This window comes from Sceloporus undulatus, chromosome 4 (genome assembly GCF_019175285.1).
Source record: "Sceloporus undulatus isolate JIND9_A2432 ecotype Alabama chromosome 4, SceUnd_v1.1, whole genome shotgun sequence".
NCBI lineage: Eukaryota > Metazoa > Chordata > Lepidosauria > Squamata > Phrynosomatidae > Sceloporus > Sceloporus undulatus.
The window spans coordinates 32755389-32769899 of NC_056525.1; the positions used below are offsets into that span (position 1 = coordinate 32755389).

The 14511-nt window shown below is 40.2% G+C and overlaps 1 protein-coding gene across 5 annotated transcripts in view; it reads right to left on the minus strand.

The window, feature by feature from the left end:
- RPN2 (ribophorin II) overlaps window positions 1-13012 on the minus strand; it is a 47318-nt gene extending 34306 nt beyond the window's left edge. For all 5 annotated transcript variants that reach the window (XR_006103447.1, XR_006103448.1, XM_042462445.1 and 2 more), the window contains exons 1-5: window positions 12857-13012; window positions 10666-10859; window positions 3369-3464; window positions 2190-2365; window positions 656-731 (exon numbers count right to left, since the gene is read on the minus strand). Coding sequence is in view for 3 of the 5 variants with exons in the window: in XM_042462445.1 (XP_042318379.1) it covers window positions 656-731; window positions 2190-2365; window positions 3369-3464; window positions 10666-10859; window positions 12857-12869 (555 nt within the window). In the remaining 2 variants the exon portion in view is untranslated. The remainder of the gene's footprint in view (window positions 1-655; window positions 732-2189; window positions 2366-3368; window positions 3465-10665; window positions 10860-12856) is intronic.
- Window positions 13013-14511: the final 1499 nt, after the last annotated feature.

Here is a 14511-nt window from a genome sequence, read left to right on the forward strand (position 1 = left end):
ATTAGACGACAGGTTTCAGAACTGAGAGATCAAGATCCAAATTTTTGTTCAGTCGCAAAGTATGCTGTGTAAATTTGAGTGAGACATTCTCTCTGCTAACTTAAATTCACAGGTTTTAGAGGGAAATATAGCTGCTCTTAGCACTTTGTAAAAAAAGAAGAAAAGGAGAAACGAAAATGTGACTAAAATACAGATAAACACAATGAAACTTAGCTCTAAATTCCATCAACTGTGCAAGCTCAGTTCTCAGGAAAACTGACATTTCTATATTAGCCCTCTTTTCTGTGCATTTCAGTAATTTACTCTGGGGGGCTATGTTATTTTTACTTCAGAATGTAAACTCTTATTTCCTTCAAGTATTTGGGGCTGGAGTAAATGGAAGGGGGGTGGAGGAGTCAACCGAGTTTGCTACAGCTTGAGCAGGACTGTTAATGATATGGAGACTTGGAGGTCTCTGATTTATAGTTTCACCATAGGTTGAAGTGGACTTGACCATTTCTTAACCATTTCTTACTGCTTTTAAAAACTTTGTTGGCATTTGAAATATACTGAAATGTTTTAACAGGATGGTTCTTAACTAATTTTATATTTTGCACATTGGGGTGTTTTAGGTTGAAAGGAATATTATAAACAAGTAAGCAAATGACTTAAATACCTCTATCTCTTCCACAATGCTTCTTAAGTCCGCCTGCTGGGATAGGTAGGATGCTGTCTGCAAAGCTTGGATTGTTCTGAAACAATAAAAACCAGAATTTGAGAAGGAGATACAATCTTTCTCACACACACACAAATACACACATTAACACTATACAGTATGCAAAAGGGTCTTGTAGCACTTTTTAAACTAACTGTGTAGAAGCTGCAGCATAAGCTTTTGTAGACTTCTTCTATAGTCTCAAAGGTGCTACAAGATCACTTTGCATACTGATATTCCAGAATAACATAGCTATGTTGCTGAATTCTACCACTATGTAGTATGTCATTCTACCAATTACAAGCAGCCTGATGTCATTCTACCAGTTAAAAGCATCAGAGGTGTAAAAATGTTTCATGCAAAACAGAAGGCACTAATAACATTCACACCAGAAGGGATGCACAAAATAGAACAAAAATTAAAAATCTATCTCACTAGGTCAAAATAAGGTTGTCATTATTTCCATAAAATAAAAGATCAACCCAAAAATGTTTAAATTCAATACTTCAAGAGTGGTCACTAAGGCCAGATCTGCCCTAAGCCGCAAGCTAACATTTCCACTTCCAATAAAATCAAATTTGTAAGGTTGGGAGAGCCCTTACATACTGTCAGCTAATAATACTTCAAGCAGCAGTACATCTAGTACTTATGTCCACTAACTGCATATGGAACAAATTATGCAATTATGAGTAGCGATGGTAAAATCTCTCCCGCTAGCTTACCACAGTTTATTTTAATGGTAAAACAGTGCAATACAAAACTACAAAAAATGATGGCAAAGTAGGAAGAGAATTCAGATAACACCAGGATAGAGTAGAGAGGAATACAGCTGTAAAGGGACATGCCAAGTGCAGAAATATGTTCATGGGACAACTGACACTTGGCTTGGTCTTTTAAAAGAAAACAAAAGTCTGATATTACCAGGATAGTGCACCTCATTAGAGGAAGCAATATTTTATGATATACAATGTAAGCATGGAGAAGACCCAAGTGTTTCTCAGTAGCTATGACCATTTGCCAAGAGTGTCCAGTATTGTGGTAACTAAGGCAGAGTCCTTACAATGGGAATGTCCCACATATCATCTTTATGCATGGCTGGAAGGCTATACATGTGGAAATAATCTACCAGTTCTGGAAATATTTTCTTGCTTTAACTCCCATGAAAACCACTTTGTAGTTTGAATCCAATAGACATATTTCTAATAACTAAAGGAAGTTGGGATGTTCTCCTCACCACAAAAAATCCTGAAAAATCCATCCAAAGAGTCAAACTAACCCATGAAATTATACTTTTAAACACAGACATTATCTTTACAACTGAATAATAAGCAAGTGCAATGGCAGAAATAATCCTTGGCCAACCAAATTAGGCTCCCATCCTATCCATGCTTAACTGGGAACAAGCACTACTGAAGTCACTTCTTATTTACTTCTGAGTAAACATACACAGGAATGCACTATTAGATTTTTTTTTAAAAAAAACAACAACACTCACGCCAAGACATTCTCTTCCTTGCTAAGGCGCGAAGTGAGGGCAGTCAGGGCTTCTTGGGAAGCAAGAGGCAGTCCAAAGCCACTCAAGGCTCCAACAGCATGGTAGATCTGGCTTACTGAAGAATCTTCACTGACAGCAGCAAGTAGTAGCTCTCTAGTCTCATTTGAAATGGCAAGCTGAGGAAAAAAAAACATTGAAGGAGAAATAAACGCATCAAATATTTTCTAGTGTTATGCTTTTCATGAACCTTCATCAGAAATACACTTTTTAATCAAAGAAATGCTATCTGAAGGATGCAGGAAGGCCTACAAACATATCCAAGAACAGAACGTTGGCTTATTTCTCCATTTAGCCATGTATTGTCCACTCAGTAATTAATAGTGTCCCTCTCCAGGATCTCAGGCACAGGTCATTCCCATCACAGGCTGCTAGATTTCTTTGAGTGGAGATAGCAGAGAATGTACATAGGATCTTTGAATGAGCTACTATTGCTATCATCTTCCTGTAGTCACAATGTATGATTACAAGCAGAGAAACATGCATAGGAATTCCATCTCATAAGACAAATTTTCCTTCAGTAACAGTCTCCACCCTAATTCACAAGTCAACAGTGGAACTCACTGGGGAGCAAGGCAAAGATGCAAAGTACAAGTGAATAGAAAAATATATGTTCTCTGGTATATAAGCTTCCAACTCTCAGGATGCACTGGAAACCACGGATGGGCTTAGCAAACAAAAAGAACAACAAAAGGATACACCACACAGACATCTCTTCTAGGATGCTTCATTACATCCCCTGATCCCCTATGGTTTTCTTGTCCACAATGTAGTCAGTATTCCATGGCTACTGTGTATATTTAGTTTTCACTGAAATATTCTTGGGAGAAGAGACCCCATATCCACCAAAGGGCCTCAAGCACCACCACCTCCCCACCACATACAATAAAACTGTTAAACTTGACACTGAAATCCAAACTTTATACTCAAATCCTGACATCATGTGGCACACATTTTAAATTAGGCTGCAAAATGTACAACTTAAAAGAAACTGATACTATTTATTTTTATCTCAGAATAAGTGCCCTTACTTGTTCAATGAAGGATATTAACTGTGCATCCCAAATGCCAGAACAGAGATCTATGTGATATTATGATGACTTCTGCAAGAACTCAACTCACCTCACATCCAGACAATGCTTGGCTGGCCTGTGCAGCATAGAAGAGGGAATCAATGCTATTTGGGTCCATCTTAGATTTGATGAAGTTACAGGCAGCCTGAAAAAAACAAATAAAATTAAAGAAATTAAACTTTCTGATTTTTTACTTGACAAACATGTGCAATCTTCTCTATTCATAAAATGATGAATTATTATACATTAAGTTATCTGAGAAAAACAATTACACGTATGAGTGGGAATTAGAAAAATGGTAAGAGAATTACATAGGATTCTCCAAAAAATATGCAGGAGTAGCTGTGCTGGCCATTTAACAAATATAAACAAAAATCCATCAGTAAACAAAAATACTGATAAAGGTATTGATAGGATACTCCAGTTCAACAATAACTATTTGTTGTACTCCAAATATCAGTAGTAGACAGCTGAAATTATCTTGTGAAAGCAAAAACACTTCATAAACAGTGAGCAGTGGGGTGCCACAAGGTTCTGTCATGGGCCTAGTGCTATTCAACATCTTGAAAGAATAGAGGGTATGCTTATCAAATTTGCAGATGACACCAAATTAGGAGGAATAGCTAATATCCCAGAGGAGAGAATCAAAATTCAAAATAATCTTAATAGATTAGAAAGCTGGTCCAAATCTAATAAAATGAATTTCAACACAGAGAAATGTAAAGTACTTAGAGAATTTTTTTTGGAAATACATAGATATAGGATGGGGGACACCTGGCTTAATGAGACTACATGTGAAGGAGATCTAGGAGTTCTAGTAGACCACAAACTGAACAGGAGTCAACAGTGTGATGCGGTAGCTAAAGAGGCCAATGAGATTCTAGGCTGCATCAGTAGAAGTATGCTGTTTACATCAAGGGAAATAATAATCTTCACTATTCATAAAATGATGAATTATTATACATTAAGTTACCCGAGAAAAACAATTACACGTATGAGTGAGAATTAGAAAAATGGTAGGAGAATTACATAGGATTCTCCAAAAAAACATGCAGGAGTGGCTGTGCTGGCCATTTAACAAATATAAACAAAAATCCATCAGTAAACAAAAATACTGATAAAGGTATTGGTCAGGCGTCACTTGGAATACTGGGCCCAGTTCTGGGCATCACACTTCAGAGGGCAACCAAAATGGTGAAGAGTCTGGAAATCATGGCCTATGAGGAAAGACTTAGGGAGCTAGGTATGTTTAGCTTGGAGATGAGAAGATTAAGAGGTGATATGACAGCTTTGTTTAAACATTTGAAGGGATGTCATATTGAGGGTGGAGCAAGCTTGTTTTCTGCTGCTCCAGACAATAGGACCCAGAACAATGGACGCAAGCTACAGGAAAAGAGATTCCACCTCAACATTAGGAGGAACTTCATGATAGTAAGAGCTGCTTGAACTTGGAACACACTCCCTCGGAGTGTGGTGGAATCTCCTTCTTTGGAGGCTTTTCACACAGAAGCTGGATGGCCATCTGTCAGACATGCTTTCATTGAGAATTCCTGCTTGGCAGGGGGTTGTGGTCTTTTCCAGCTCTAAGAGTCTATGATTCTAAACAGAAGTCATAAGAAACCCTAAAAAAAATAACAACACAATTCTAGACTTGTCCATACAGCAGCTAGCCCCACTGAATTCAATGGGGTTTACTCCAAGATACAGTATGGAGTACAATCTATACTGATAAGAAGGGGGGAATCACTCCTCAGTCAATACTGCATACTCTTTATGAAGGAATTATCCGTGTGTCTGTGTGCCTGTCTGTGTGTGTGTAGCAGTAAATCTACAAAAATGGTATAATGGAGAATAAAATTTTACACAATGTAAATGTATGTTATGGAAACAACTGCTAAATAGATGTATAAGAAGACTAAAATGGAGATTAACATAAATTAACAGATACAACACATGCCAGTTACCTAAATGTTCTATGCCTCTGTTAAAAATATAAATACAATGATGGCCAGTATGGTATAGTGATAAGAATAATGGATGTGGAACTTAGGACATCTAGCTTCTAATCCTCACTGAGCCATGAAACTTAATGGAAGATGAGGTCAAACTCTCTCAATCAGCGTCACGGGGCCTTTATTACAATAAAATAAAATGTCTTAAGCTTACTAGAAGAGGGGCAGGATAGACAGACAACAAAAGAATGAAGAATAAAATAAATAGCAAGTATTTCCACAGGTATGCTTCCACACATACATCAGTATAGCACTTATCTTGTATACACTTACAGCAGAAATGGAGAAGGTACCTTCAAGTTTCTATGGTACTTGCTACAAGGCACAAAATATTGAATTGCTGTGTTTGACGTGCATAATTAAATTGCCTAATAGTCCATTTGGCTACTCTGATTTCATTAGCTAGAGAATGGCAACTTAGTAAAACAGGTGACAGGTTGCATTTTGGCTCCACCTAATGGAAGAATTCTATTACAACATCGCGTAATAATTATACCTGAACAATTCAGTCCTTACAAAGGTCCAAAACACACTGCAGAAATAATCCAGTTTGAGACCACTTTAACTGCCGTGGCTCAGTGCTAAAAAATCCTGGGAACTGTAGTGCTCTCTGACACAGAAGTCTCACAAAACTACAGTTTACAGAATTTCCTAGTACTGAGCCAAGGCAGTTAAAGTGGTGTCAGACTGGATTATTTCTGCAGTATGTTTTGGATCAAATTCACTTTTATTTGAACTAGCAGAAAATATAAGTAGTGACTGAATTTTACAAGTATTTTGAAGAATACCAGGCAGAAGAGCAGTAAAGGCGCCTAGCTCAGTGACACAGCACATATGTGAAGTTGAAGGCTTTCACATCTAGCGTCCATAGTTTTTTGTGGGTTTGTTGGGCTATGTAGCCGTGTTATTCCTGATGTTTCACCAACAGCTGTGGCTGGTATCTTCAGAAAATGCTGGCATGGAAGAGAGTGGGGTACATTCTCTGAAGATACCAGCCACAGATGCTGGTGAAACATCAGGATTAAACTCTTCCAGAATATGGCCACATTGCCCAGAAAAACCACAAAAAACATAGCACATACTTTGCATGTTGAAACTTCCTAATTTAATTCCTGGCATCTCCAGACAAGACTAGAGAAAAACACCACAGCCACCATAGGCAATATAAAATTGGCCCTCCATATTAGTAGGGGTTAGGGGTGCACAACCTTCGCACTATCTCTCATTCAGAGTCAGTATATACGCGCCACCCGCAGACTGAAAATAAGACTTGGATCTTGCCTAATCAGGTGAGAAGTGATCCCAGGGCAGCAGTAGAGATGGCAGCAAGGCCTGGCTACCAGATGCATATTCTTCAAGTTTGTGAAGTGGGCAGCTGGCAAGCTCCCTAGAAACAGGGAAGCATGAAGAATGTGCATCTCGAACCCAGACCTTGCCACCACCATACTCACCTCAAAGTTTGAGGCTGTTGTGTGCAGGAGCACATTCACACATCCTCAAGCATCAGGAGGGAGTGATGGTGCTTTTGCTAGTTTGTTCCAAACGCAGAGCATGAATTCACACAACAGCCTCAAGTTTTAGGGATAGCATCATCAGTGTGAATGTACTCTGCTTTTGGAATGAACAAGCAGAAGTGTCACTGCCACCCACCAATCCCAAACATGAGGCTGCTGTTTGGCTATGCTCCTGCAAACAACAAGTCTCAAGCTTCAGGAGGGGGGTGGAGGTGGCAGCACTGCTGTCTGTTCATTCAAAAGACAGAAAGATTCACACTGACACCATGACAATGCCATTCTGCTGCTCCTGAAGCTTGAGGCTGTTGTGTGAATGTACTTTGTCTTTGGAATGAGTGAGCAGCGGCAGCAGGGATGGTGATGGAAGACCCTCAGGGGCATCTCCTGAAACCTGCATTCAGCCACCCACCTGCCCACTTGCTCTCTGTGCTTGAGCTGAATGGCTTTCCACCCTTGCTGGCTTGCCTCGTCATTGCAAACTTGCAAATAACTGAAGCTGCGGATGTTAAACTTGCAGAAGTTAACTGTAGATCTGATGAACGAATGGTCCAATAAGTATAGCAGAGATGCAAATTGTGCAGGCCTTAACACACTGTTGAACTGCAGTTCCCACAGCTAACAGTGAAGAATGCTAAGAGTAGCAGTTCAATAATATCGGGGCGGGGAGAAGAACACAATTCCCAACTTTGTGGTACAGGATATCTTTCTTTGTCCTATAGCACTGTAACGATGAGAAAATGTCTGCCTGTTTGCTGTCAACTCCCTGGAACCTGTGCGTGGTTTGTGATGTAATCAAAAAGATAACATTTTTATTTTAGAAGTGAGTCTCAGTTTACATTTATTTACTATTTACAATATTAAAAAACTACAACATTTCTCTTGAAATAAATGAAAGTCACATTCACAATACACAGCTTTCCCAAAGCATCTGTGAGCCAGGCAGGAGAGGCAAGACACTGAGGTGAGTTGGAGGCTTGGCATAAGAAAAGCTGACTGAATTCTGGCATTCTTCTATCTGTCTAGGTTGAGCAAATCAGGAGGAGGAGAAATCAACTGCAGTCTTGGCACTGCCAGAGGCAAAGAGGAAGAAAGTCAAACCTTGGGAGTTTTAGTGTGGCTGCTGTAAGGGGATCCTCCGACTACTTAGGTGTAGGAGTCATTACCTATATGGGCAAGTGGGCAAGTATAACAGTGCCAAAAAGAGGTAACACTGCTAAGCATGCTGAGGTAAAAAAAGATGAAGAAACCTGTGGCATCTATAATGGACTGAGCAGAAAGAAAGAAAACAGTATAAGTTTTCTGAAAGGACTTTTTTTTTTTTTTTTAGTGCAGGTGGTTATTATACAGGAGATGTCCCCCCCCCCCCACCCAATATGCTTTCTCTACCTGAGAAGACTGCTGGAGAAAGCACAGCATAAGAACACAGTTCTTACCACTTGCTCCCTGTCTGTAGGCACCTCTGAAGTGGAACTGTAGTCTAATTACAAGCCAGCACACATCACCTAAGCAATCTTTGTTATTGTTTTGCCCCAATTTATTATAAAAAACCACCTAGAAACACATAAAAACATGTAACAACAGCTTCAAATTAAACAACATTTAAACACACTATCAGTCTGTCTAACACACTTGTTACATTTTCTAAGTCACCTAAGCAATCTTTGGATCAGCAGTTGCTACTTCTTCTGGCCCCTCTGGAACACATTTGCACATTCCTCTAGCCTAGAAACCTCTGATGTTTTATACTCTGACTGTATTTTCTTGCATGGCAGGGGGTTGGCCTGGGTGGCCCTGGTGGTCTCTTCCAACTCAGTGTTTTGATAAGCCTCTTTAAAACTGCTGGTGGGTTAAGTAAAACTGCTAATGTTGTGGCTGTGTCAGCTGCTGGAGTGCAGTGATTCCCTAAGGAGCTGTCTGTCTCTATTTACATCCGTCTCCATTTATATCACTAGTTCAGAATGCAACTCCTCAGACCCACCTCTACCCTTCCTCCAAGCAACTTGAAATAGTACACATGATTCTTTCCACCATTTTATTCTCAAAACAACAGAGGTAGATGAAACTGAGAACAATTGGCCTAAAGACACTCACAGAACTTTGCAGCAAGCCGGGGATCTGTACCTGTGTCTCTAACACTTCATTCACTACAGCACTCTGTATCAGGACACATGTGCAAGATAGAAGCAAATTATTTCCAGCTCCACCACCCTCTCACCTCACAAGAGTTATATGAAAAAGCCAGGAAGCATAAGAGCAATTGCTATCCATCTCTTTATTTATATCCACCTTTCCCCTAAAATTGGATCTCCTGATGTTTCTCTATCCCACTCTTGTGTTAACAGTTTATAACAGTGGGGCATATGACACCGAGATGTTATCAGTGAACATAAGATTGATTCATAGTAGTTGGAGTTGGAAAAACTTTCATACAGAGATATGGCACACGGGATTAGAAAAGGGGAAAAAGTTATGCACTTTATGTGCTGATGCTACTCCCATGAACAATAACAATAGGAAAAAATGTCTAGCAGTGAGCTACAATATTAAAATACAAACCAGACACAAAAAGTTCAATACTTTAGGGAATGTTTGGCTATATTCACAACATATTACTCAGATTTATAAAATAAATCACATTCTCTCACTGTACAGTAACAAAATCCTTTTCAAAATGCCCTATGTAATACCACTTTGTAATGCACCGTACCATAGCTTGGACTATTTGTATAATCAGTTGTCATATAGGAAGGAATTTTGATTCTGAATTTCTCCTCACCAGCTGTTCTGATCATTGGTAACCTCCTCCATCCTCCCCTAAGAACTCTTGGTTTCACAAGTATTTAGAACCAGTGCCCAGATAAACCAAACCAAACCACAAAAAAGCAGGAGAAACTGTATTTGAGCTCTTCCAAGAATTCTTGGGCAAGCTAGCAAAAGCCTTTGTAATGCAGCAGCACAACATTCTGTGGGAAAGCAGATAGATATCCTGTAACCTAATCACAATTTAAAGGTCTTGAGAAAGAGGGTATAAAGTTGTGAGCAAAGGTTTCCTTGATGTGTTTATTGTTGATGATGAATTTAGGTCACTTTTGCCATGCAGTGCTCTTCTGCTACAAAGATGCTTCCTGATAGTGAATGGGCACCTTTGGATTGAAAGTATCATTTATGTATTCTGCCTCCTTTTCCTTTTAAAGGCTGGCTGCAAGCCAAGGTCAGCACCTATCAGCACAACACTATGAGCTAGAACAGACCAGCATGAAAAGCTGGCTTGCAGCCGGCTTGGAAACATGGTGTACACATGATGCGCACCCCCAAGACACCCGGAAGCCAGTGTCACATAGACCGGATGTCTACACATGGGCCAGCTTCCAAGCTCTCTGGAAGCGCAGCATTTAGATGCCGCATGCCGCCACAGCACCTTTAAGCCGTGGTGGCATGGAAAAGTTGGATTGAAGCCACCCCTTTGTGATGGTCTGTTTTGCCCGTTAGCTGCTGACATTAAAATAAAATAATTCTCACATGGTGTCTTCCAGTCTCATTTCTTTTGCTGTCATCCAAAGAGAGAAGAAAATTACAAGACCAACTCTGACTGTATGCTTCATTTCTCAGTTTTTCATTGAATAAGCATGGCAAGTTGCCAGAGCACCATGGTTCACCAAATCTACAAGAACATAGGTAGTCTGGGATTATTCGGTAAGTGGAACTGCTTGCCCCTAAGCAAGCTGTTACCTATCCAAGACAAAGAGCAAGCTCTTTCTAAGCGATGTGCAGATATCTGTAGCTCTTTTAACCACTTGACTTTCTCAACTTGCATCCTCACCTTTTCATCAGCCACATTTCCTCCTAGTTTGTTCAGTCCCACAATAGAGTAATAACTTCCTTCCAAATCGGTGAATGGACGCTCCAATGAAGCTCGTAACCTCTGAACATCATGTTTTGTGAGAAAATGACTAGGAGTCAAAGCTTGTAAATTTGACACAGATATTAGGATTGAGATGAGAAATGTGAGATACCCTGGAAATTAAAAAGAAAAAACACAAATGTGAATGTCTTTGTGGAGAATTCTTAGCAGAATTATCTGATTATATACAAGGAAATTATTAAGAGAGCTAAATAGCTAGCAACCACTACACTTTGAACAGAGAGGACTAGAATAGGGCTGGTAAGTCACACATCTAAAAAACCCAATTTCATATTCATATCATATCAGCTTATTTCTATCATTCCTTTTTATCTTCATGGATCTTATGTTTCCAATATTAACACAACATATTTCCAAATACATTCACTAAATGCCAGCTTTAATCTGATGTCACTTTTTTTATTTTCTTATAATTCCTTGGCATGAACAGTCTGCTTTTTTGTTACAGAAAACTACCAGCATGGAAACACAGGATATTTTAAAAAATGGATTATGCCAATTGGATAGACTGTACAATTTCTCAAAAAAATTGAAGCCAAGGGAAAAAACATTTCCCCATTTTTTCCTAGAAAAAAGTCTGAAAATTTTCAGAAAAATTGAAAAAATGCAATGTTCTACAGATTGAAAGTTACTTTGTTACTTTAGAAACATAAAAGGTACGGTGTACAACTTGTTTTGGCTGAATATTATCATGTCTTATATACTAAAGGTAAACACTGAACTTGCTGTTTAAAATTTTATTTTTTATTACAAATGGGAGTTACAAAGCACATGAGGTCGACTTATAGTTGAGTATATACGGTAAGTACGTTCAGTGGTTGTGGAATCAATTGTCCCATGTTTGCAATTGCATAACCATGCTATGTACTGTATGTCTTTTTTGTGACACCAACAGCTGGCCATTTTTGAAGTTTCTACGAATGGTTTTGAACACTTTACAGTCACATACTTAGCTATACTTTATAAACAACATATCTATTCCTAGAGAGATATTCTTCCAGGTAAAAATAAACGGTGTTCTTTTATTTGCAGTTCTTTCACTTTCACGGGGAGCTTGTCTTTCTAACCCTAGCCAATTGTGGAGGGCCCACGTATTACGACAAATTCTGCAATTACTACCTCAGGACAGAACATGTTCTATAAACTGTTATAATTAAGTTAAAACAATCTCTTCCTATGCCTTCGGATCACAGCACCCCGCACCACACACGCTTAGAGCACCTTTGTCTTCAGCAACCGCATAGGGAGAAACCCAACAGGCGAAGCCTCTTTCTATCACCCTTGCTATGCTACAGGCAAGGCTTCCCCTGCTAAACTTCTACCTCCTGCACACATCAATATTGCCAGGGCAAAATTAGGTGGCAAGAAACCTTACACAGGTTGCATCCGCATTGCAGAAACAACCCAGTTTGATATCACTTTAACTCAATGCTATGGAGTCCTGGGAATTGCAGTTTGTTCTGGCACCAGAGCTCTCTGGCCAAGAAGGTTCCCAAAACTACAACCCCCAGAATTCCACAGCGTGGCACTGCAATAGTTAAAATGGTGCTAAACTGGGTTATTCCTGCAGTGTGGATGCACTCCTATGTCTCACAAAACCGTAATCCCCAGAATCCCACAGCATGCAGCCACGGTTAAAGCATGGTACAGTTACAGCAGTGTCAAACTGGATTATTCCTGCAACGTGGATGCAGACTGATGTCTCACTGAACTACAATCCCCAGAATCCCACAGCGTGCAGCCACGGCAGTGGAAGCAGTGCTAAAACAAGATTATTCTGGTTGTTACAGTGGTGCCAAACAGTATTATTTTTTGCAGTGTGGGTGCAGCTGGTGTCACTGAAAACCACAGTTCCCAGGATGCCACAGCATGAAACCATGGCAGTTAAAGCGGAGCCAAACTGGGCTATTTCTGCAGCGCGGGGGCAGGCATGCCAGTCAACGGCAGCTGTGAGCGGAGGGCCATTGTAGCCCTCGGGGTCTCCGAGGGGGCCTCGCAGCCCAGCTCTGACCGCCCTCCCTCTCTCTCTCTCTCGGGGGGAAAAGGCCCGTCCTCCTGGCTGCCTCTCTCCTTCCATCCTCTTCCTTACCCAGCGCCGCCATCTTGCGCCTCGCCTCCAGGAGCCAAAGGAAAGAGAGAGACCGCTTCCGCCCGCAGCCCCGGAATGTACCATTCGCCCTGAGGAGAAATATGTCGCTAGTAAACAGCCCAGCATCCCACCGCGGCACACACTCCCCAGTCCTTCCCTCGTAGGCGAGCCGAAATATCCCTATAAGGATGCCAGCCTCAGAAAGACGCTAGAGCTGGGGCTTCGGTCCCGTCCCTCACTCCCCCCCCCAGGTTAGCGCACTTGGTACGCTCCAACTCGGTCGCTTCAGCCGCAGAAGGAGGCGGCCGGGAAGGGATGTGTACGCGCCTGATTGGCTGGGAGAGCCGTCACTCATAGCGAAGGCGGGAGATTCGGAGAGGCAGTGTGTGCGATTCAATGAAGGCGAGGCAGCAGCAAGAAGGATGTCAGGGTTGGTTGGTTTAAGCCAGGTTTAAACATGGTTTAAGCTAGGTTTAAGCCAACCAACCCTGGTCCCTTCCTACCCATGTGGTTTAAATCATAGCTAATTCAACCAACCCAGGCCCCTTCCTACCCATGGTGGTTTAAATCATGGTTTAAATCAACCAACTCTGATCCCTCCCTAGCCATGATGGTTTAAACTAACTAACACTGATCTTTGCCTAACCATGATGGTTTAAATCATGGCTTATTTTTTTTAAAAAATAATTTTTATTATTACAATTTGTTAAAATTATAAGATATACAAACTAATATAACATACTGAGTACAGATGTTATCTGTTTTGTTACCAGATAGATAAATCATGGTTTAAATCAACCAACCAACCCTGATCCCTGCCTAGCCATGATAGTTTAAGTTGTGCTTTATTTTTTAAAAATAATTTTTATTATTACAATTTGTTAAAATTATAAAATATACAAACTAATATAACATTGAGTACCAATGTTCTCTCTTTAGGTACCAGAGAGTTAAATCATGGCTTAAACCAACCAACCTTCAACCAACCCTGATCGTTTCCTAACCACGATCGTTTAAATCACAGTTTAAGCCAACCAACCCTGATCCCTTCCTAACCCTGTTGGTTTAAATCATGGTTTCAGCCAGCCAACCCTGATTTGGCATAGAAGGAAAATGTGGGATTTCTGATGTCCTATTCAGGGTCCATACAGGACAAGCTTTCAAGCCTACAGATACAGGACATCCCTCCTAACGTGGCATGTCTCCTGCGTTAGGCTTCATAAATTAAATGGAGTTTATATGCAGTAGAAACATAAATGTAATATTGTATAAAAGGAAGTTTAGTAATAGTGGAAGATAACCATCAGTTTGGGATTAGACATCAGTACCACGGTATTAGTATTGCTTGTTTTTGTTTATTGTTTGAGTTTGTAATTCTGTTGTTATATATGTTGTTTTTAGATGTAAGTTTTAAAAAGTGTATGTGGCTGCATTTATGTTGAATGATTTTTTAAAAAAATATATGGTATGTCTGGAAACTTCCAACTGAGTAGACGATACAGAGTACAATATTCAGTCAGGGAAGTAAAAAAGGTAATATCTTAGTAATATCCAGGAATTAAGTCGTATAGAAAAGACCTAGGCTGCATCCGCATTGTAGAAATAATCCAGGTTGGCACTACTTTAAGTGCCATGGCTCAATGCTATGGATTCCT